We start from the raw sequence: 23,576 nt of genomic DNA, 5'->3' as shown, positions 1-23,576 counted from the left end.
TTGATACCACAATGATAAATATGCCTGTGTGAACATGCACTTGGAGGTCCTGTTGATTTAACTAAAACAGATCGCGAAGTTAATAGGTTGAACAAAGAGAGGTCAGTTGCCACATGGGCACATTTGGCCATTAGGATGCTATCCTACTAATCTATAAATACAAAATATTTAAATAAATTCTGAATTTTAGCAGCCTTTTCATGAATTTCTGCTTTAGTTTCCACCATCAAGCTGTTGAGCATTTGGAACACACAGCTTTCTTTTGAAGCTTTTTTTTAACTTTCTAAGTCAGAACCACTGGGCAGAAGTTTAGCTGTAAACTACAAGAATTTAAAAATAACTCCTTATGTATTTTGTATGCAGACAAGGGACACAATTGCTTGCTTATAATTCTTCTGTCTTTTCATTTATTGTATTCTTTATTTCAAGTATTTTTCAGCCACATGTTCGGGTGATGCCCTCAGAAAGCAATTTACAATCAAAGAAATGGGAGATAAGATACAATTGAACAGTAATCACATCAAAACAAAGATATAGACTGTGAAACTCCTCTGGAGACATCAGCTGTGAAATCAGTCAAAGGCAGCAGTAAAAAGCAAAGGTTTCCAAGTGGGCCTAAATGCCAGTAGAGAAGGGAACAAGGCATACGTCTACTGGATGGGAGATCCAAAGATTTGGGCCATCACTGATAGGGCCATGTATGTTTTTATGCACCAACCTCTTTGACCTTAACAGTGTGCATTCAGAGAGAAAAAAACAGACACAGAGGTAGATATTAGTAAACAGGCAAGATCGAATGGGTGCAGACTTCAGATAGTTTTGTCCCAAGCAATTAAGGTAGACGAGAGCAACTTCAACAGGTCTGGGGGGGTTTCAGCCCTCAAGAGCCATACAGGCTGACAAAAAAGTAAAAAGAAAACAAAACTGGAGGCAGCTTGAAGCCCACCTTTCATTTTTAAAAATGAATGTTGTGTTGTACTAAAAAAGCAGGAAGAGGGTCATATTTAGAAGGTGAAATCACACTCCTGGAAGCTTCTAAAAATAGCAGTTCTCCTCCTAGTTGGGAAATACCATTTCTGGGGTGAGAGGAGCCTGTTGGAACCAGGGTGCAAAAACAGCTTTGACGGTGCATTCAAGGTTTTGAAGATTAAGTTCAGTGTTTGAACTGGACTGGAAACCTGCTGATACAGACAGAAGAACTGAAGCAAAATTTGAATGATCTATTCAGAATTTTGGATGCCACCATAAACACAGCTACATTTTGCACTACACCTTCTTCACAGGAGGCCCACGTAAGGCAGGCTGCACAAGTCCAGGGTTGGAAATGCCATCCTTGACAAAGATGAAAATAGACACTGTCTACTTATGCTTCTTGGGTTGGGTACGTAGTTGAAGAGCAGGGGTTGGGAGTTCAATTCTCGCAGGAAAAGAGCCATGCCATGTGGCCTTGGGAAAGCTACCCCCAGAAGGAGGACGTAAACCTCTTCTGTGTATTCTCTGCCTTAATAATCCCTGGAAAGGGTTGCAGTAAGTCAGAATTTACTTGATGGCATGTAATTATTATTACCTCTGCTCATAAGGAAGTAATTTAATTCATAGCACAAATTTAATTAACAGAAGAGCCCCTCTGGATCAGACTGAACATTCAGTCTAGTTCAATTTTCTGTTTCCACTAGTGATCAATGAGACACTTCCAAGAAGCCTGCACACAATGTGTGATGGAGGCAGTACTCTTCCCTAATTGTGCCCCAGTACAGGTCCTTTGTAGTACTCCTTTGTATGGAAGCTTCATCTAGCAACCAGACCTGTTATGGCATAGCTACCATGTTTCCCCTAAAATAAGATAGGGTCTTATATTAATTTTTGCTCCAAAAAAAGCATTAGGGCTTATTTTCAGGGGATGTTCTATTTTTTCATGTACAGCCATCTACATTTATTCAAATACATTCATGTCATCTTCTTCTGGTTGCTGCACAATGGTGGAAGGCGAGGTTTCACTTAACTAGGGCTTATTTTGGGGTAGGGCTTACATGATGAGCATCCTGAAATATCATACTAGGGCTTATTTTCAGGTTAGGTCTTATTTTCGGGAAAACAGGGTATCAAGTGATACTCTTATTTTATTTATTTTTATTTTATTAGATTTATACCCCACCCATCTAGACCAAAGATCTACTCTTACCCCAATTAATAGGAGATATTAGCTAACCTCTATTGAAAAGCAGAAAACATTACTGTTGATTGTCCAGTACAAAGTTACCTTACCTTCAGGCCCCAATATATGCAGGGATATAATCCCAGTTCAAAGCCACAGCTGCATTAGGACAGTGGCAAAACAACAAAGGGGGAGGGATGGCATTAGAGGCACAGGGTTCTGTCCAAGTATTACTTTCATACAGCTGCGAAATGTTAGCTTTTCTAACTCCAACTCCTAGAATCTACCAACCAGCACAGCAGTGGGGGGGTTCTGGGAGTTGTAGTCCAAAACATTTCCCTAGTTTACTCTGGAAAGCCAGAAGTTCTTCTCACAGTCACTGGACCAAGCTGAGGTCTGCTGCCAAACTGATTGATTTGTTTTGGAGGGAAAACACGCAGAACACATAGAAACATAATGATTGGGTGGAGCTGAATAACATGCAGCTCAGAGGTCTCTCATGTAAACTCTGTACCTCCTGTGACTTTTGTTATCGCCATCAGCTATTTTCAAATACCATCACAAATATAGATAGCAGAACAGGGGGTAATCTGGCACAGTTTTCCCCATGTGCACCTCAGCTGCTCCTGTGCGGAACTGTAAAACAGCACAAATCAGAGTGAGCCAATAAAGCACAATAGCTGAGACAGAGGTTGCAGCTTGTATAGCTTGTAATGGAGAAGGGAAGAATTAAGAACCCTCCCCACCTACATCTCAACAACTATGGGAGTGGATCACTAGGCAGATCCAATGTTGCTGGCTCTTCAGACTGAACACTAAAGTTCCTATTAAAACTAAACTGTAGTGTTGCAATGCCATGAGAAATCCAACACAGCCTTGCTCTACCTCCTCCCAAGGCTCTCCCACCTCTAAATATGATCATACCACCACCATACTTGGGCTCAAGCCATCCCAATTGTTGCTTTCAAAGGCAGCATGGAAAATGTGTTCCTTCCCTCCAATCCTCCGTGGCCATTCCCATGTCAAGGTGCACAGTATCCAAATTATTTTGGCACTCTCTATGCACACTTGTGAAGTTAAATTGTGGCAAACATACAGCCTTGCTTTGATGCCCATGGAACTGTACGGACCTAGGTGCTTCAAATTTAGAAGTCTGGACACCTCCCAGAAACAACATACTAGCCAATATTAACCATGGCTTGTTAGAAGGTCCCATCACTATTAGAGATGAGACAAGCAAACAAAATCTCTAGAGACTATGCATTTGTGGAAGATGGAAGACCTACGCTGTTTGTATGACTGTTCGGTTTATAGCATTTGGAACGAGGTGAATTGCTGCTAAATTGATCAATAAGGCCTGTATTCCCTTAAAAAAGTACAAATTATTTTGGAGCTGAAAAGATAGGTCTTTTTCCTCTTGCTGCATTCAGAATTAGGCAGTCAGTATTCATTCTGACTGTGATGCTCAATATCACAGATTTTCACTAACTGATGCGGGAGGCACTATGTATGTGCCATAGTTATGTCCTCAGGATTCAAACCACACACATATACACCAGCTTAGGTGAAGAGAAACAGGAAAAAGTGTGGCAGGAGGTGAGGATGAAGAGCAGGAAATGAACTTGATCAAATCCTGTACTGGAATAAATTTCTGGTATGACACTAGAGGGAATATAGAATTTGCCATAAGTATATTCCCCCATGGCTCCACTTGAATCTTCACCCTCTTTTCAGTCAGAATGTTGCTGGATAAATTTTCTGCACAAGGCAGAAGCGTTTCCACAAACATGTCTGGCAGAGGAAGCAGAGTTGCTGTTTTAGTGGTGCTAAGAGCCTGCTGCCTCATTCTGACACTCTTTAGCTAATGAACCCATCAGTGATGACACTCGTAGGCTTCAAGCCTGTTCACAATGACCTGGGAGTAAGCCCCGCCAAGCTCAATAGGATATTTCCAAGTTAGCTGTGTATCACTGAATTACAGCTCAGTTGCCTGATGGACAAGATGTGGCAAGTAATGAAACTATCCTTTTCTACTTTGAAATTTTTGCCTGGAAATGGCAATGAAAAACAAAATAACTAAAGTCATCAGTAAACATTTTGTTCAATCCATTAGGGATGCCTGTTTTAATCCAGAGATCACATACACACATCAGGGAGCACCAATGCTAGGTAGAGTACCTTTACAATGTGGGTGGAATGTAATCACACACACCCACACACACATTTGCACAAGGAGGTCCTTGGCACCTCCTTGTGCGAGCTCTGAAGAAACCATGCCACAGACCACTTGCCTGGGCAGGAGGGGCAACAGTATCCTAGTCTAATGTTTTAAACATTGGCATTTTAAATGTGCGTTTTTCAAATGTGGGTCTTCTCCCCGTCTATAAATTCTGTCAATCTTTATTTCTTGGATGACCTTTGGCTAAAACAAAGTGAATGTGAATCTCTTAGATGAAACCAGGCTTGATGAGGAAGAAGAAATCATCCAGGTACAAAACACAGCTGCAGGCCCACCTAACCCTGAAAGCAGTTGCATCGCTCACTGCTGGACAAGTGATCTTTCTCCCACATGCACTCTTTCCCAATATCCTTTCCCCATTTCTGCCCAACACACTAGACAGAGCAGATCAGTCTTACCCATCACCACCTTTAATAGATGGGGAAGAGTTAACAGATGCTCTCTACCCCTTTAACAGCAGTCCAGAGGGAATATTCCGATGAAGCCTCAAACTGAGCCCCACTTGTGGGCTGTGTGTCCAAAAGTGCAGAAGGGGCTCCAGAGGCACCAAGTCTGACAGCTAATCCAGGAAGCCCATTTCTACGGCTTCGGCCACTTCAGGGTGAAGCAAGCGTGTGGCCAGGCGTTCAATATCGTCCAAGCTCAGCAGTCGAAGGCTTCGCTCATAATCCTTAAAAAAGGAAGGAAAGAGAAAAAAAGAAGGGGAGAGAATTGAGAAATGCACCAGACAGGTATACAGGCAGTGATGGTCTAACAAAACAAATGCATATGGGTCCATGTGTGTATGAGAATAAATGCAAAAACACACTGTCTAAATCCAGGGAGGCTAATATGCTTGAAATGATTTAACTGTATTAATTTTTAATAAGGTTAAATGTTTAAAAGAAAAAATTAAAAAAGAGAAAAGTATACTGTTTATATACTGCCTCCTAGTGTTTAAAGCACCCCCTGGGTGGTTTACAATTTAATTATGCAGGGTAGACACTGCCCCTCCTCAGCGAGCTGGGCAATGAATTTACCAATTTTGGAAGGATGGAAGGCTGAGTGAACCTCAAGATGACTACCTAGGATTGAACCCAGGTTGTGAGCAGAGTTTAGGCTTCAGTTTTAACTACTGCCCCTTCAGTTTACTAAAATGTTAAAACTAGAGGACTAAAGAGTCCACTCTTTGTACTCCCTAGATAGAAGGTAGAAGTACACTGGATCGAACAGTACCTCTGTGGTTTTTCTGTCAACTTTCTGGAAGGAAAATCAGGGTTGTTGTTTTTTTAAATTAAAGCTGAAAATACATGGAATTTGAGTCAGGACATCCCTAAGTATGTCATGCCCATCTGGTGGCAACAGTTCCCTGCATTTAACACTATGACTCACCATGCAAGACTGATTGTGGAATAGTCTGAATTTAGAAAAGGAAGCAGACAGGCTGACCCAAAGCCATCATGTAAATACAGGGAGTGATTTTTAACCTGGGAGTTAGAATTCGCATTCTGCTAATCAGACCATCTTGGGAAGAGTCATTATTGTCCAGTTTTGCAAGACCAACATTTATAACAGCAGTCAGTAAAAGGGCTGAGGAAGTAGACTTGCTCATGAAAGCTCACATTAAAATATAGCAGTTAGTCTTTAAGGTGACACAACGTTTTTGTCTTTTTATTTTTTTATTTTTCATATTGTTATATCTATCTGTAACTTGTATTTGTGGACATGTGAGCAAACCTGTATCTGACTAGTTTTTCATTTTCTCCATCCATCAGACAACAGCAGGTTATTTCAAAGGGCTGCTTGGGGACAGAACATTTTGTAAGCTAGACCAGCAAACCAAAGACCATGTAAATGCAGTAGGAATCCTCTTTTTTTCTGATTTATTTGTGATAGTCCCTACCCTTATTCTACAAAAAAAGGCTTGAAAGGGGGGGGGGGGTTTCCAATCTCCTATTTGCTCTTGTGTAAGGGAAGTTACCTTCTGCACTTGTTCCAGCAGCTTCTCAGCATCAGCCCCACTAAAATGCCTGCCCAGGACGTGGGCCAGCGACTGCCAAATGGCAGGATTCTGTGGGGGACCAGCTCTGCGGCCAGGCTCCTCAGGCGATGCCTTCTCCTGTGGCTTGATCACAAGATTGAGCTTTGACTCTGGCCCAATAGAATAATCAGACAGACAGTGTTCATCTGGGAAGGAAACATAGGATTGCTGTGTAGCCAGTATGTAGGGAGGAGTCACACACCTGTAACCAAAACCTATGCCTTACCCTCAGCCAGCATTTTGCACAGATATATGAAGGCTTGGGGGGGGGGGGAGAGAAAGATACTCTCAACAATTAGAGAAGAGTAATTAACTAACATGTGTGCAATGCTCAAATCTCAAGAAATGTTTCTGTAATCAGTGTGTGCCCCCACCTTCATGAGAGGATTGTGGGGGGGGTAGAGTATTTGCCTGTGAACTGAAGTCTGTAGTGTGTAGCTGTTTGCAGCTCTCCCTTGAGTATCAGGTGTATTCACCATTTTGCATTTTCAAAAGTAAAGCTGTTGTGTTTTTCTATTTGATAAACATGGGTAATAAATTGCTGGTGGCAGATAATTCAGTAAGCCAGCATCTGCTGCATCAAATGAGTGAAGTGCATCCCTTCACCTGCCAACGTAGGATAACCTTTCCAGGCCTCTGTTGAAGTGAGCTTGGGCTAATTAAACTCTTCTGCCCTAATCTGTTTACTAGCCCTTGGGGTGCCGCGGGGCTCTTTGTTGCTTTTCCCAAAGAACTAAGTGTTCAGGTACTCACCCTCATCTGGGAAAAGAGTAAATACATCTTCTGCTACAGCAGAAACACATATTGCCAAAGACCATTCGATACATAAATATATATGTATGTATGCACATGAATAATATACATACACAGAAATTGATATTATGTAAAACAAAGTTGAGACAGATTTATGGAGACCCTAATAGGTCTTTCAGGGTAACTGAGATATTTAAAGGGTGGTTTTACTGGTTCCACACTCCTATGGCTGAGCAAGGATTTGAACCAGATTTTCCAAATTCTGTTCTGTCACTCTGTCCAATACAGTAAGTATCTATATACACAGAAGTACATAAAATGGATTTTGTATTTCAAGTTTAGCTCATGACCTTACTTTGTATCATGACAACATATTGAATATCCTAATGTTATGCTATACAGTGGTGCCTCGCAAGATGAAAGTAATTCGTTCCGCGAGTAGCGCTGTCTTGTGAAATTTTCGTCTTGCAAAAAGCGGTTTCCCATAGGTAAGAATTACAATGCATTCCTATGGGAACCTTGCAAGGTGAAAATAATTCATTCATCTTGCAAGGCATCGGTCCTGCAAAAAAAAAAAACAACAACAACATTCGTCTTGCGACGCACGGCCATAGAAGAAGCCGTCTTGTGAGGCACCACAGCGATCGCAAAAACCATTTGCCTTGCTGGTTTTTCATCCCGTGAGGGGTTCGTTTTGTGAGCCACCACTGTAGCTGTCTTCAGACATGCTAGCAACAAGTCTTTTCTTTTCCAGCCTGCAAAACTAACAACCAAGCTATTTAGGATGCACTGATTTTTAAAAAGGACCATAGAAAATCACGTACACTCAGAGTTATTGGCTAGGATGCTTGGGAGACATTAAAAGACATGGAGGTTATAAAGATCCACTTGAATGTACCAGCTGAATTTTAGATATAATTGCTGAAATTGCAGATTTCAATATCAGATATAACTGCTGATATAAAGCAGTAATTGCAGATTTCAACACCAGCAATGCCAGCAACACTAGCGTATGCTGTTGCTTCCATTAGAACTGGCCCAAGACATTTTGCCAATTAAGGCAACACAACAAATGACACCCCTGCCAGTCAAGAGACATGGTACCTGTTATGGCATCTGGAGAAGAAGCGCCTCTAGGGATTACTTGCAGGGACTTGAAAACAGGAGGCTAATGAGTTAAATATCTAAATATGTGCCGCTCTTCTAGGGCACCTGGACTCACCTATCTCAGATGGTGACCTTCCCTCTCCCTAATGGTATGGTTGGCTTTACCCCCTAGGCTACCCAGGGCCAGCTCACAGGAAGAAGGCTGAAAACATAGTCAGAGTAAGCTGCATGTATTTGAAACTGACAAAAGCCCTGTGATGTGTCAAGCAATTTTCACAGGGCCATCTGTGTCAAACAGGGTCAAAAGGAACCACAGATCCAATTACTATAATGGTCACTAACCAAGGAGTTAATCCTGCCTTTGGGGGGGGGGGGACATTCAAGGGCCACATACTGCATGCTATCCTGTCTCCAACCTCAGTGTTTTTTATCCATAGGCAACTACCTAGTCATTAACCACTAGGACTTACCTGCCAGAGCTTTGCCTTTGAAAAGCAGGCGCTGTTGGGATACTGGAACATTCAGCTTCTCTGAAACGAGTCGTTTGAGAGAGGAGATGCGCTCATCTGGGGAGACCTGAGAAGGCAGAGGGCAGTGAGTTGGAGCTGGGCCTGCCGATCCGCAGGGACAGAGGAGGGAGTCTCATTGCCTAGAACAGGGATGGACAACTGTGGCCCTTCAAATAATTTTGGTCAGCAAATTCTGTGATCCCACACACTGGCTATGCTGTGTAGGACTAATGCGAATTGTAGGCCAAAATCATTTGCAGGACTACAGTTGTCCATGCCTGCCCTAGAAAACAGGCATTTATCAAACAGAGAATTAGTTGTCAGAGAAAAAGCTGGTTCAAACCTTTGCTGGATAACTCACATATCTAAAGGCTGCCATCTAGTCTGCCTGTCCTCTGGCAAGTACTGTTAAAAAAGAGATTCTCACTCACTTGGGGCTGTTCCAAGAAGTTTGCTCCGCTGATGGGATACTTCAAATGAAGAAATATTATTCTGTTCTTAATTTATGGCCACAATTTAATTTAATATTAATTTATTTTATTGCAGAACTCTTGTGTTTAGAGGCTACATGAAAGGCAGAAACACATGAAATGCAGAATGTTTGGGCATATGTATTTCTGTCACGCAGATATTAAATAATAGTATTCAGCATTTTGTATGGTGCTCTTCAACTTACACTATGTTTAACATTTCTTCTTTCCCTATCCCCGAATCCTATTAAAAAGCCAGAGTTGCATGATACAAGTTTGCCTTGAACATTAGTTGCAAGGATAGTGTGTAAGATGATATGTGGGATGCTGTTACAGAAAGTACTATCCAACTGAAGAATATCATACTTCTAAGATAAGGGCCGCCTTAGGCTGAAGAAATCTGGAAGGCAACCATATCCTGCTAAAACTGTCTGGGGCTTCAGAAGGTAATCCCACTGATTACCATAAAGACAACGCATGGGTCTGGTTAGTGCCTAGAAAGGAGCCCACCTTGAAATCCCATGATGCAGGAAAAACAGGATATAAATGTTGCTTTCTGAAAAAGTTATTTTTAGAGTCTTTAATCTAAGATTCTTCCCACCATGCCTATAACTGCTTTGAACTGTTGCCTTCCAGCAGAAGATACAAAGCAACTAAAACTCGGAGGACACATTTTTGAACAGTTTTTATCCTAGCGCTGTAATTGCTTTTATCCTAGAGCTATATATAAAGGCTGGACTGGATGAATCCCAAAATGGGATTAAGATTGCTGGAAGAAATATCAACAACCTCAGATATGCAGATGACACCACTCTGATGGCAGAAAGTGAAGAGGAATTAAAGAACCTCTTAATAAGGGTGAAAGAGGAGAGCACAAAAAATGGTCTGAAGCTCAACATCAAAAAAACTAAGATCATGGCCACTGGCCCCATCACCTCCTGGGAAATAGAAGGGGAAGATATGGAGGCAATGACAGATTTTACTTTCCTGGGCTCCATGATCACTGCAGATGGGGACAGCAGCCACAAAATTAAAAGACGCCTGCTTCTTGGGAGGAAAGTGATGACAAACCCAGACAGCATCTTAAAAAGCAGAGACATCACCTTGCCGACAAAGGTCTGCATAGTCAAAGCTATGGTTTTTCCAGTAGCAATGTATGGAAGTGAGAGCTGGACCATAAAGAAGGCTGCCCACTGAAAAATTGATGCTTTTGAATTGTGCTGCTGGAGGAGGCTCTTGAGAGTCCCCTGGACTGCAAGGAGAACAAACCTATTCATTCTGTAGAAAATCAACCCTGAGCACTCACTGGAAAGACAGATCCTGAAGCTGAGGCTCCAATACTTTGGCCATCTCATGAGAAGAGAAGACTCCTTAGAAAAAACCCCGATGTTGGGAAAGTGTGAAGGCAAGAGGAGAAGGGGACGACAGAGGATGAGATGGTTGGACAGTGTCATCGAAGCAACCAATATGAATTTGACCAAACTCTGGGAGGCAGTGGAAGACAGGAGGGCCTGGCCTGCTCTGGTCCATGGGGTCACGAAGAGTTGGACACAGTTTAACAACAATATAAATGCACTTAACAAGGAACTTAAGAATCACCAGCAGTGAGTTGTTGGACTGTATTACTATTACATGATCTGTTGTGTTGTATGTTGTGTGGATACTATGAGTTTTAGGCAGGGTTCTGGGATTCAGGGATTATTATGAGGGTGTGTGTGTGTTTGGCTTGATCTCTGAATGTTCTTTGTGAATTTCGTTGTATGCATATACCATGTATATAACATTCAACGACAATAAATTGAAATTATGCAAGGGGCTGGCTGTGTCTGTTTCTCAGCAGCAATACAAAGGCACACACCACACATGTGGCCACTTAGAGAGGCGGCCTTCTAAATTTTCTGCCCCAGTATTGAGTCAACGTGTTAACACGAACCCCACGGATGCAATGGGGCGACCCTCGCAGGCACCTGGAACTGCCTCCGAGAACCACAGGAGTGTCTTCGTCCTCTATGCTCCAGGCTAGAGTTCTAATTCAGCAAGGGATCCAGTTGATTAAAAGAGGTGTGAAGGTGAGCACCTGAATAAAAGTGCTGGGGCCAAAGGTTGTGGATGGGGGGGGGGGGTTTCAGGAGGACTGTTTAGGAGTCCAGCAGCCCCAGACAACGGTGGGCCGGGTCAGGGGTGGGGTGGGGAGCAGATTCCTCCCTAGGGAGGAGACCCACTCGACGGGCCGGAGCTGCTCGGAACCATCCTTTTAAGGAGTTCCTTCTCTACCCGGGGGGGCCTCCCTCCGCCCCGGCGAAAGACGAAGGCCCAGAGGCGGATGGGCGCTCCGTCCTGAACCTTCCTCGGCCCGGCGCCCCTTCCCCGCGGGGACGCCCCTCATTTTTGGCCTCTGGACGTGGGAAGGACGAGAGATATTCGCAGCCTAACCCCCCCCCCCGCAACCCTTCACCCCAGAACCACTCCGGCCTCAGCCTCTCGTCGCCCGGAAGAAAGAAAGGCTACCTGGAGGCTGCATTCCCGGCCCTGGAGCGCCTTCACCGTAAGCAGCATCTCGGGACCCCGCCGCTTTGAAAGCCTAGCGGCCCCTTTAAGTAAACCATAGATACTGGGAGGGACAGTCACGGACAGAGCGCCCCACGAAGGAGTGGAGGTTAAGTAGGCGACCAAAAGCCCCAGCTGTTTTCCATCTCTGTAAGATCAGCGCATCTATCATAGAGGCAAAGGGGGCTAGAGTGGCGGAACTTGTTCCTGGGGTCAGAACGGAAAACACCATAGAGCTATTCAAGAGAGGATTATTTACGTCATAGCAAGTCTACGGGCGCATAGATTGTGGTCATATGACTGAAATGGTTATAGATCGGCAGCGGGTTGAGAGTACCTTTTTACATTCCTATATAGACAGAGGGAATAGGGTCAAAGTTCGTTTAGAAAGTGAGAACGAAATTGGGCGGAGCATCATAAAATAACTTCTCTACTTAGGGGCTGCAGCCCCAGTGATGTTGGAGTAAAATTTCCGATTCTAGATTGCAGAGTTTAAAATTTCCCTCGTGGGGAGTAGAAACACTAGGAATCACTAGAAATAAATGTATAATAAATTATATAAAACTTGCAGGATGAAGAGCTGTTATTGGTTTATTTTCTTTGATATAAATGGTCATGTGCTCTTTCCAAAAATATATAAAAGGCGTTGAACAGATTTTTGCTTTCTTGTTTTCCACCCCTGCTTCCAAGATTGCTGTTTTGAATGACAGGCAAGAATTCACTAACAATTGTTCATTATTTTCTGCCTCTTGTGGAATTAAGACAAGAAGGGAAGCTATATTTTTGCTCTCTGCCTTGTTTAAAAATGCAAATATTTTTCCCCATCTTGAACCCCAATGGTGTTTGTATTAAGTTCACATAACTTTACTGTGGCTAATTGAGGAATTGCTGGGATGTTTTTGGTGGGTTTTTTTTTTCCACAGCTGGGCACTTGACTAGGGCATACAGCAGAAACGTGAACCTTGACAATCAGTTGTACTTAGCTATGGCAAGTTACTCAAATCATATAGAACAGTGGTCTCCAACCTTTTTGGGACAGCGGACAGGGGGGTGCAGGCTCCGTGGGGGGCACCCCCGCGCTCGCAGGGGGTCGTGCTGCTCTTGCGGAGGAGCGTGTGAATGCAATATGCCCCTCCACAAGTGCGACACGCCCACCATGCGTGCGTGCAGGGGGGCAGAGATCCGTGTCCGCTGCCCAGTTCCAGGAAGCCACGGACCAGCACCGGGCTGCGGACCGGGTGTTGGGGACCCCTGATATAGAACACTCATATGATTCTGGCCTAAGAAATGTAATGCTCCTTTACCTTCTACAAGTTGGAGAGCATTTATACCCAGCAGAGAACTAGGCCTTCTAGGTAATTCCAAGCTCCTCTTGGTTTTTCCCCAGCCTAGCCTGAAGATGCCAAGACTGTTTTTGGTTGACGTCAATCAGTTGCCTCCGGAAAATCCATAAGCAAGATGTGAAAGCAGTAACCTCCTCCCACTGTTGTTCTCCACCAAGTGATGTTGAGTGTCATACTCGTTCACACCACATCAGAAAATATATACAGTATAGCTGTCCTGTGAGAAGTAGGCCTTACCATCAGAGAAATAAAGCCATTTTTCTGAAAACTGTTGGTAATCCTAATTAATACTAATTACTATGTGCTGTTAAGTCAATTCAGATTTATGGAACCCCTCCCAGGTTTTGCAGGTAGTGGTACACCAGTCCCTCCTTCTGGTGGTGGTCGCGACAGTGCAGCTTATCCAAGGCCGCATAAGTGGCAGGACACAAAGTCCCATTGGCCATCTCACTCTGGGTAATCTTAGCTAGCCTCTATCCCAGGAGGTCCAATAGGGGTTTGAATTATTGACCCAATGTGCTCCAACCTACTGTGCGAGACCAGCTCTACTTCAGACCCACTGAAATTAATGGTGACTTAAATGTAACTGGAGCTGGTATTGTGCAGTGGGTTGGAGTGCCTGGTTACAGAGCGATGGAGTGGGAGTTCGAATCCCCACTATGCCTCCTAGGAGAGGGGCAAAGTGAGATTACCCAGAGTGTATATGGTTTATGGGATTACATACTCTGCCTTGGGCAAGCTGCACAATCCCAGAGCATTATCAGGAAAAAAGGTCTGCAAACCATCTCAGAAGACTTCATTTGTTGAAAGCCCTAAGAGTTTTCCATGAAAAAATTGTTTTGACAGCAAATTATTATTATTTAATTGGGTCTTTTTGCTCCTTCATTGACCCTATATAAAGGTTTTAATTTTCTTAAACTTCTAATAAAGTGGTTCTCAGCTACATTATGCATACCCCTGGTGGGACACAGAAGTTACTCTCCCCACCCCACAATCCCCATGTCCTTCTACAAGCATGACAGTTCCCTACTGACCCTGCCTGCCACAGACTGATTGTCCACCAACCTTCTCCCATGCTGAAAGTTAATGGTGGGTGTTGTGTTTCTCCTAATCTCCTGTTCCTATCAACTTAAATAAATTAAGGCAATAACTGAACACTGGTAAATATATGCATTCTCCTTGGGGGAAAGTAGCTTTTTGTTTCCTTCATACACTGTCAGGTTCTTTGATCAAATGAGCTGGTGGGATTGAAGATTGAAAAGGTCATGAACCACAGTTCTAATGCATATTGTTGTTTTAGTTGTTCTTCTGTAATTAGGCCAAGGATCTTAAACGTAGATCAACCTAACAGCGAGATGCTGCTCTTGCAACGGTTACATGGCCACCAAATCTTTAACTTAACTTTGCCCATGCTGTCAAGTGGCAGAAGCACATTTCCCCCCGAGGACATGCTACGGAACAACTACAACACTGTACCCATGACAGGGATGGGCTCAGTGTGGCCAGACGGATATTACTAGTTTGCAACTCTCATCAGCCCTAGCCAGGTGAAGATGAGGAATACTAGGAGTCACAGTCCAGCAGACGGAATGGCACTATGTGCCCTATGCTCCATATATACGAAGGGAAAATGCACCCAGGTCAATAAGAACCTTTCTCCTTGTTACATGCTGAAGGATGCCACAATATCCACCCCTACTATAAAAGCCCATATGTCACAGCTGTTGTGAGGCCTCTTGCATCATGCCCAGCTCAGGAGGAGAAGAATGCAGCATCCGTGTCAATCATGTGATTAGACGCTCCACAGCCCTCTCTAGGACAAGGGGTCAGGGCCCACCAAGGATCAGCAGAGAAAGGGGAGAATCAAGATAGGCAGCAAGGAGAGTTATCATCATCATATTTGCTGCAACACCCAGGGGCTTTCTGTCTAGGTAGGGCACAGGAAGAGACACTGGAGACCAGAATCTGAACCCCACTCAGTGACATAAGAGAAGGAAGGAATATCATAGGTATGAGAGGAGGAGGCCCCCAGGCCTCAAAGCCATACTGCAAACACCCCAGAGAAGCTCCCCACCCAGTCAGCCACAACAGGAACTAGACAGCTTCAATGCCTAGCCTTTTTAGCTAGCGTCTCGTGGACTACAAATCCCCTGGATTTGAATTCAAGGCCCAATGTCAGCGTAGGAAAGATGAAGAAAGGCAGTCATGGTTAGCAAGAACCATGGGTCAGCCGGCCCTTTTGGTCCTTGCCCTGGGTGGCCCATGTGGCCAATTGCCCATCTACCCCTGCATATCATTAGGTGGGGATTTCTGGTTACCAATAAGACAATAATTTAAAGACAGCCTTTATTGCTCAGTACTAGGGAGAGAGAGCAGATCCCAAAATTGAAGAATTGAAGTCTGGGTTTGTGAACACTGTAAGCACTGGGTTGGATATCTGAAAAAGTATATTTTCTTATTCTGGTTTTCAAATTCATTAACAGTTGGTTATAGTATTTTCATACAAGCATCATTTTTATTATGTTCAAAGAGAAAATGCTTTTGGAGTTAGTAAGCTCTGCTGTGCCCCACCTTTCTAACTACATTTCAGCATTGTTGACATTGTAGTGAAGTCTCTTACAGTGCCATGATGAAAACATATACCTCTCTAGTTACATAGGCAGAGTGTCTTTACCTTTGTAAACTGGAAGCAATTACTCAGTGTGATCTTATCTCATGGAAATTTCTTTATCTGCTGCACCTCCACCAAGGTGTGGATGCATGGGAGGATTACATTCCACCTGCCTTGTCAAGTTAGATTAACCTTGCCCCCGTATTAGTTGACTTCATTCCTTTGCATTCATCACAGTCTTTTTATGTCACTGTTTAACTCAACAGGTGGAGGGATCTAAGGACAGTACAGAAAGATCCCTTTGGATAATTTGCTGGCATGATATCAGGAAATGCTGGATCATTTATTTTTTAAAAAATCAATTGTTTAAAAACTTGGTTTTTACATCTACACCCACAGTTCATCCAAAGACCTTGGGACAGTCTACAGTAGACTCTACTCTGCCCTGCTTTATCCTCACAACAACCCTACGAGGTAGGACAGGCTGAAAGAAAGTAACTGACCAAAGGTCATTAAGTGAGAATTTGGCTCCTCAAAGTCCCAGTCCAGCATTCTAACCATCACACCACATTGGCTTCTAACATTTGTTGGAGAACATTATAATGATTGCCCAGTGTACCATATAGTCATAGGGGTGATTTGTCTCTAAGGAACTCTGCTTGATCGGTCACTTTTAAATTTCACAGCCTTGCTTGCATTCCCTCTAGCTGCCAAATTTGCTTTGCTTGAGGGAGGCCTTACAGATCTGAGAGGTTTTTTTTTCTTTCTGCAGGATGATCAGGAGGTATGACAGTTCACTGCCTGAGGACCCCAGTGTGCTGCAGCTTAAAGAAACATGAGGGAATTTCTGCCTGCCAAGGAGGACAAGATTCAACTGGTTCATGTGCGGGTGGGGAAATGAAAGATCTTGGTGGGAAGGGCTATAGCCTGCAAAATAATAATAACAATTTTGGGTCTAGGCTGAAGGTTATACAAGTCTGCACTGAAGTGGCCTCAGTTCGCCCCAAAAACAAATTAGTAAACCAGATGGACCGAAACGATAATCTAATCTGATTGCTGCATAATTAGCAATACACTGCCTCTCTCTGTAATGAGTTCACTGAACTCTCTTTTAAAAGTCGATGATACAAAGGCATTCCAAATCACAAAGGTTCTGTATGAAAAAACACCCAGCCTTGTATTCAGGGGACTGTGCCGGCTGTAAATCTCATTGGCGAGTACAGGTATTTTCCCAGAACAGATGCTATCCTGTGCCAGCCAAGGATAGCTAAACAGTTAATCTGAAAGGAACAAGAAGCCATCGTGTACAACTTGAACTCGTATGCAGCTGCATGACCCGATTTGAATTTTCTGTCTGAACAACTCATGCTGTGTTTTCTTAGGAGTGACCTCACTGCTGATGAGCTGACACAATCACTACATAGCAAAGATGAACAAAACATGTATCACCAGCTGTTTGAACAGATCTGTACATATTAGAAGTCCTGAGTTTCTAGGACTGTACCATGTCAGGTTGTAAGTGTGCAGCATTACTGTTTGAAAGCTCCTATGTGTGTGTGTGTGTTTTTAATTATCACATTAAAATAAAGGGAGACAGCTTGGATAGATGAGAATGTGGCACCGGGGCAAGGAAAGGGCAGGTATGTATATTTTCCTTCACAGCTGCAGGACTGTCAAGAGAGACAGTAGTTTTCCTTGGTGACTTGCTCCTTTTCCAGCATTGGGAGAGGTCAGGTTAGGGAACCATTTGTAAATACAGTTCTCATGTTTAATCTGAAATGGAATAGCTCCAGAAAGTCTGTATCATGTGACGGATCTCAATATGTAGGTCAGCTCTCACATATGACAGTTGTCTCTTCCAGGAGGCTGCATACAGTCACATATACTGAATCGGACTTGTCACCTTTGCTTCCCTCCCATGTTGCAAAACCAGCTTCCACTTCCTCTTGTAATATACTTTCACAAGTGTGTTCATCAACAGTTCAAATGTTGATTTACTTACTCATCTGTCTTGAACTCATTGCTACAACTGTGCCCATTGGTTCAGGCAGTCTGTCTTTTTAAACATTGCATTAATTTTCAGTCGTCAAAGCAATATTCATGATTGTACCTCTTCTCCTCCCCTTTTATTCTGTGCTCAAGAAGAATCCCATTTTGAAGTACTGGAGAATTATTTGGGAGATAAAGTGTGCGTTTATGCTATCTCTGGTTCCAGACAATCAGCCTTGTGCATAATTAGCATATACTGCACACATGCAGAACCCATTTTTCTTGATTTTAAGAGAGATGAGTCCTTTTGAATAGAACAGTATGCTCACTTCCTCTGTGATCCTGTTGCTCTAATTATGTATATCTGCACACTCACCTTGATCTTTCATTTCTGTCTTCCCTCTCAGCTTCCAGACCATAGGTCATCAAGAGAGTATGATTCCTCTCAAAATCAAACAATCAATTAATGAATTAACTGGATTTGTATACCATGCATTTAGTGGCATGCCACTATTCTGGACAGTTTACATACAAAGATAAAACAGGTATGAAAGCACCAACCTCCCACCCATCAAACAGGAGACTAATACCTGCTATTTACCAAAAACATAATAAACATCAGAGCAGAGCCAATTAATTTAAAGGAGGGTTGCAAGCTAGAAATATATCCCTCCCATCTTTTGCTGTCTCCTTCCCTGATACCAACACCTATCAGCTTCTTGCTCTTCTGTCTAAACAAAAGCATTTCAGCCTGGGAGACAAGAATGTGGCACTGGGACAGGGAAAGGGCAGACATACTTTCCTTCAGAGCAGTGGGGCTGTCAAAAGAGGCAGGAGGAGTTTTCCTTGGGAGAGCAGCTATTTGGCACCACCAGGACAAAGGAGTAAGAAAGCAAATCCTACAGGTTTAAAGCCAGTTAACCAAAAATGGGTATTAGGTAATACTTAAGAACAATCTCTACATTACTGTTTTCCCCCTAAAGAAAAAACAGGAGAAATTCTTGCAACTTGACAAACTTATGTAAATGTGTTGCATAATAAATTACAGTAATTTGCACCCATTGGTTATCTCTCTGCATTCCTTCATTTATTAAAAAAAAAAAAAAAACCCGGAGCTCCACAAGGTGACTTTTAGCCTGAGGTAATTCGCTGACACAGTGACAAGCCAAGGAATAAGAAAGACCATGGAAATTATGTGGGACACAAACAAGGGAATAGAGGGAGTGGCAACTGAGGGATTTGTCATGTTATTTCAAAACTATTTTCCCCTCAGGATTCTTCCATCCTTCAGCTTCCCCAGCAGCACAATCTAGCACAGCATACAAAAAGCTAAAGAAAATGCCCCCCCTCCACCACTCTTTGTTTGGGGTGATGGGGGTAGAGTTTTTAATCTGGTCATACTTATCTTCAGACTAAAATACCTTTTTTTCAGTAAGAGACTCCCAAGTTGGAGAATCATTTATTATAAGAGGATTCACATTCTGAATGGAGCAAAAGGCAGGAAACTGGTTTCCTTCACTGGCTCTCTCCCTGAAGGGACCTAAAACAATTTTGGGTAATAAGCTGCATTAGATCACTAACATCTCACAAACAGGCTAGTTCAAGTCCTTAATGAGGATGGGCTCTACAGAGCTTGGGTGTGGGAAAAGAAAAAGAATCTCGGCCAGATGTTGAGACCAGGCTTTCTTGTCTATGAAGACTGAGAAAGAAAATGATATCTACTTCCCCATTGAGGTGAAAACATGCTATCTGGAGCTGATGATAAAAGGCTAGAGACTCCATTGTGGAACTAAAATTAGAAAGCCTGGTACAATGTTAGGCCATGATAATTTTGGGGACTTTTCTATTTCATCTCCTTACCCAAGCTCTGTAATGTCCAGCCCAGGATAAAAGAGTTCTGCAGGATTTGGAAGATGGTAGTGGTCTACTAATTATATTAACTATTGTTCTTGGATTTTGCACAACGACTGGATGACTTTTCCTTCCTTCCTTCCCTCCCACCCCCTGCAGAGAAGAACTATAACCCAAAGGAGGAGAATTGTTTTATGTTGAGAGCTGCTGACACGTGGGGAAAGAGAGATCAAATCAATCAGGAGACCTTGAGATTCAGTGTCTGTGGGTTGGTGGCCTGTGGAACATCTTTGAAAGTACACATTGGATAAACAAGTAACTCCACACCTCCAAAACCCTCTTCAGAGAACAGAGGACTTTGACAATATGCATTGGGAAACTGATAGGCAGCTGGCCTGAATTGCCAAACTTAATCTCTCACTAAACAGGGCGTTGCCTATGATAGGTTTGGCCCTATTGTGCGTAAATGCCAACAGAGGCTTTGATTGAACTTTGACTGCAGCCTTCAGCCATCACTCTAAAATTTAGAGTGATGGCTGAAGGCTACAGTCAAAGTTAAATCAAAATCCTAAACTGCACATGTATTTTACCTTCTTTTTAATTGTACCCCTTTTCCCATACAAAATTATTATCAAAGTGCTTGCAAACAAAAATTAAAATAAAGCAACTGTAGTATTTTATACAAACCATGAAATAAGAATTCATACTCTGTTTATAGCATGGGGAAGGGAGCATTAGAAAAAGCACCTTTTAAAAGCCCTGCTATTTATTTTAACTGTGAGAGCCCATGTGGCATAGTTGAGGGAATGTCAGACTAGGACTCAGGAGGCCCGAGTTCAAATTACCGCTTAGTCACAGTAATTGCAATGGTAATTAAGCTACTCCTTGAACATCTCATATGCTTCGAAAACCCTGTTTAGTTTTGCCATAAGCTGGAAATATTGGCATTTAACAACAATCTACCTTAATAGTTCCCAATATATTACCATGACAGTTTACCTCTCCTTTTGCCCTTCAAGCTTTGAATAATTACCTCATTACCCTTCATGGCTAATAAGGGAATTTGCAAGATGCTGTATTTTGATAAGGATACAATGTTTGTGGCACCTATTTCTATTTCACAAAGCACAGCTATTCTCAAATGTCCATATTCCTAGTCCCTTTATCAAGGCTTCTTCCTCCAGTGTGCTTAGCACTCCTGCTGAAATCCGCCAAGAGGATTTAACTGCCGGACTCTCATTTTCATGCGGTGCAGTCCTGCTCCCCAGGAGTAAGTGGTAGAGCTCTAGCTCAAACAAATTATTCCTCTGGCACTTGGTGCAGGCATGCAGGCAAGGGAAAGTATGCTGGCAAAATTGGTGCAAACATCCCAGAAGATCATGAGATCTGGACTGACATAGAATATTAAGCAAGAGAACAAAAACATGACACCTGACCACAGTGGAGTTATTTCTAGAATGGAAAGTAACCTCTGTTTCTTCCTCTGTCTCTCTCACACTCGCACATCAAAGTAATGGAAGAGCCAAGCCAATCAACACTGTCAAGCCAGTCCAGAAACCCATTAATGGCTATGGGAGTTCTGTGCTGATTGAATCACATACGGTACCACGGCTTCACATTCTCATCTGCTGCTTCTCCATCCAGCCACCAAAGCAAGCATCCACTCAAAGCCTACTAATCCCACAATTTTCCTTACTGTCATAATGTGTGGTTCTCCTCCCACACAACATCTTCCTGGCATGGAGAATATGTGGGGCTTCAAAAGTTGTGGGACAGATACGTCCATCTTTCCTAGCCAGTGTAACTAATGAAGAGGAACGAAAGGAGTTGCAGTTGAACATTTATGGAGGGCCACATGTTCCCCCATCTCAGAGAACACAAATGTCACCACTTCTCTTTCTTCCTTCAACTCCCTCTTCAAAAGTCCACTCTTCTGTGCAGTGAAGCTAACCCAAACACCATAGAATGATGTTGTAATCTTGCAACTACCATAGAATGATGTTGTAATCTTGCAACTATCGGGTCACTATTCTCCATTCCAGTTAAAGCTGAAGGCAACTGCAATCCTATTGCAGCTAAAAGACCACGTTACCCATCTTATCATAATCTGCTCCCACCACCACCCCGGCTTGTACCTTTAGCTTTCTCTATGCAATGCAATCCTACAGAATGTTCTTTCTGACTTAATTTTGGTCATCGCTGGCTTTTAGTGAGATTTACTCCCAAGTCAAATGATTAGGATCAGAGCCTGGCACTACAGAAAGGTGCCTTGCCCAGTAGCGTAATGTGGGTTGCCAGGGCAAGGCAAAATTTACACCCCCTAAAATGTTGCACTTGTGCCCGCCACACTATGTTACTGCTGCAGCCTGCCTCCATCCCCTTCCCCCATCGCCTCCCCACCTAGTCATGCAGCCTCCACTTCATCTATCTGCTTCCACGTGGTGCTAGATTGCCCATTCGCAGCCCTACAGCCTACCTACTATCCTCATTGCCTCCTGGTCCTGCTGCCTCTTCCTCTTCCTCATCCCCTGCTGTCATCTTGAGACAGGCTGACCTTCCCTTCCAGAAGCTGGACCTGCAGTCTCTGTGCATGCCCTGCCTCTCAGCTGATAGGCCAAGGCTTGCACAGGGACTGCAGGCCCAGCTCCTGGAAGGGAAGCCAGGCCTGCTGTGTCTCAAGATGGAAGTGCAGGATGAAGAGGGGGAGACAACAGGACCAGGTGGGGAGGGGATGGGGGCAGTGGGAAGGGGGAGTAGTGGAACAAGGGGTCAATGAATTTTGCATCCCCTAAAAAGTATGTACCCCAGGCCACTGTCCCTGTGCTGCCACCCCCCATACTATGCTACTGGCCTTGCCTCCCTGTCCTACATGACACAGGAGCTGGCTTTGTTAGACACCTTCAAGAACTGAAAGGCCATAAAGGAAGTCAACCAGGCCTCTGGCCACTTAAGAGGGGCTCTCAGGTAACTGCATCCCTTTTGCCTCAGGAGTTACTTGAGAGAATACCCTGTTTGTCCAAATCCACTAGTGTTCACCAACAAAGGAGTCTACCATAGGCTGGGCTCTGAAGGGAGAAGCTGCTTTAAAAAAGACTGAACAATGCCCCTGAGAACAGAAACGTTTGCTGAAAGGCTGGACTGGACTTCCAAAGTGTACAAGCAAGTTTAGTAGTAATAAAGTTGATGTTTTTCCCAGGCCAAAGCATGTTGGGTGATTCATGGATACCTCTGACTTCAGCAAACAAGCACAGCCTTCAGAACAACCTGTGCTATTCATCTGCACCAGTGAATAGATGAATGCATTAGGCTCACATAGAGACCAACCCATTCATCATTTCCCTAATTGCAGTCAGATGATGATAATGATAATATACCACCACCACAACCAGGGAAGTAGCAAAGGGCCAGTTATTGTGATCATACCGTTAGCTTACCTCCACAATGCTCCGTAGGCTTATTTTGTTCAAAGAAGCAACATAGTTGCATAAACTTCAGCTCCCATGAGCCTTTGTCATCAGGGCTAAAGCTCACAGAGGATGGGAGCGGTAGTCCAACATGTGAAAGTTGACAACTGTCTGCACTGAAAGAGCGAAAAGTGGAAGAACTCCACTGTTTCAGACATTGACCAAAAACTATTATCACCCCATAAAGCACAGCCAGCCTAAGGCCAGAGCAAAGACAGGTGCCTTCTTTATATTGCCATCGAGATTCTGAAGACAAGTACCACCGATCCTTACCTGCTCTATGAGTTTCTTTATTTACTTATTATGGATATTTTTAAGAGCTGTAGTTCTGGCCCATGTAATCCCAAGCACCTGTTTTCTAAATACAGTATGGCCCTAGGACAAAAATTTGACCACTAGAGAGTTTAAAAATTATTTTTCATCCCTTTCCTTCCTCGCCATTTGAATTTAAGTCCCTTCCTAATGCTTCCAACACATCATCATCATTGTAAAAAAAAAATAAAAGACAGTCACAGAGG

The 23,576-nt window shown here is 43.4% G+C and overlaps 1 protein-coding gene and 1 long non-coding RNA gene across 2 annotated transcripts; one reads left to right on the top strand and one right to left on the bottom strand.

Annotated features, from left to right (window-relative positions):
* Positions 1-380: 380 nt before the first annotated feature.
* Positions 381-11,988, bottom strand: UBL4A (ubiquitin like 4A). Its single transcript, XM_020793038.3, has 4 exons — positions 11,762-11,988; positions 8,745-8,850; positions 6,355-6,560; positions 381-5,064 (listed from the first exon to the last, which is right to left on the bottom strand). Exons 1-4 carry the CDS (start codon positions 11,807-11,809, stop codon positions 4,954-4,956), a joined length of 471 nt encoding a protein of 156 aa, XP_020648697.1. The 5' UTR covers positions 11,810-11,988; the 3' UTR covers positions 381-4,953.
* LOC140704722 (uncharacterized) lies at positions 11,384-23,562 on the top strand. Its single transcript, XR_012084091.2, has 2 exons — positions 11,384-11,798; positions 16,527-23,562. It is a non-coding gene; the product is annotated as an uncharacterized LOC140704722 (long non-coding RNA).
* Positions 23,563-23,576: the final 14 nt, after the last annotated feature.

The sequence above is a fragment of the Pogona vitticeps genome, chromosome 2, assembly GCF_051106095.1.
Source record: "Pogona vitticeps strain Pit_001003342236 chromosome 2, PviZW2.1, whole genome shotgun sequence".
Taxonomy (NCBI): domain Eukaryota; kingdom Metazoa; phylum Chordata; class Lepidosauria; order Squamata; family Agamidae; genus Pogona; species Pogona vitticeps.
The sequence above is the reverse complement of the archived record's forward strand: the minus strand, read 5'-3'. Positions and strand labels throughout refer to the sequence as shown.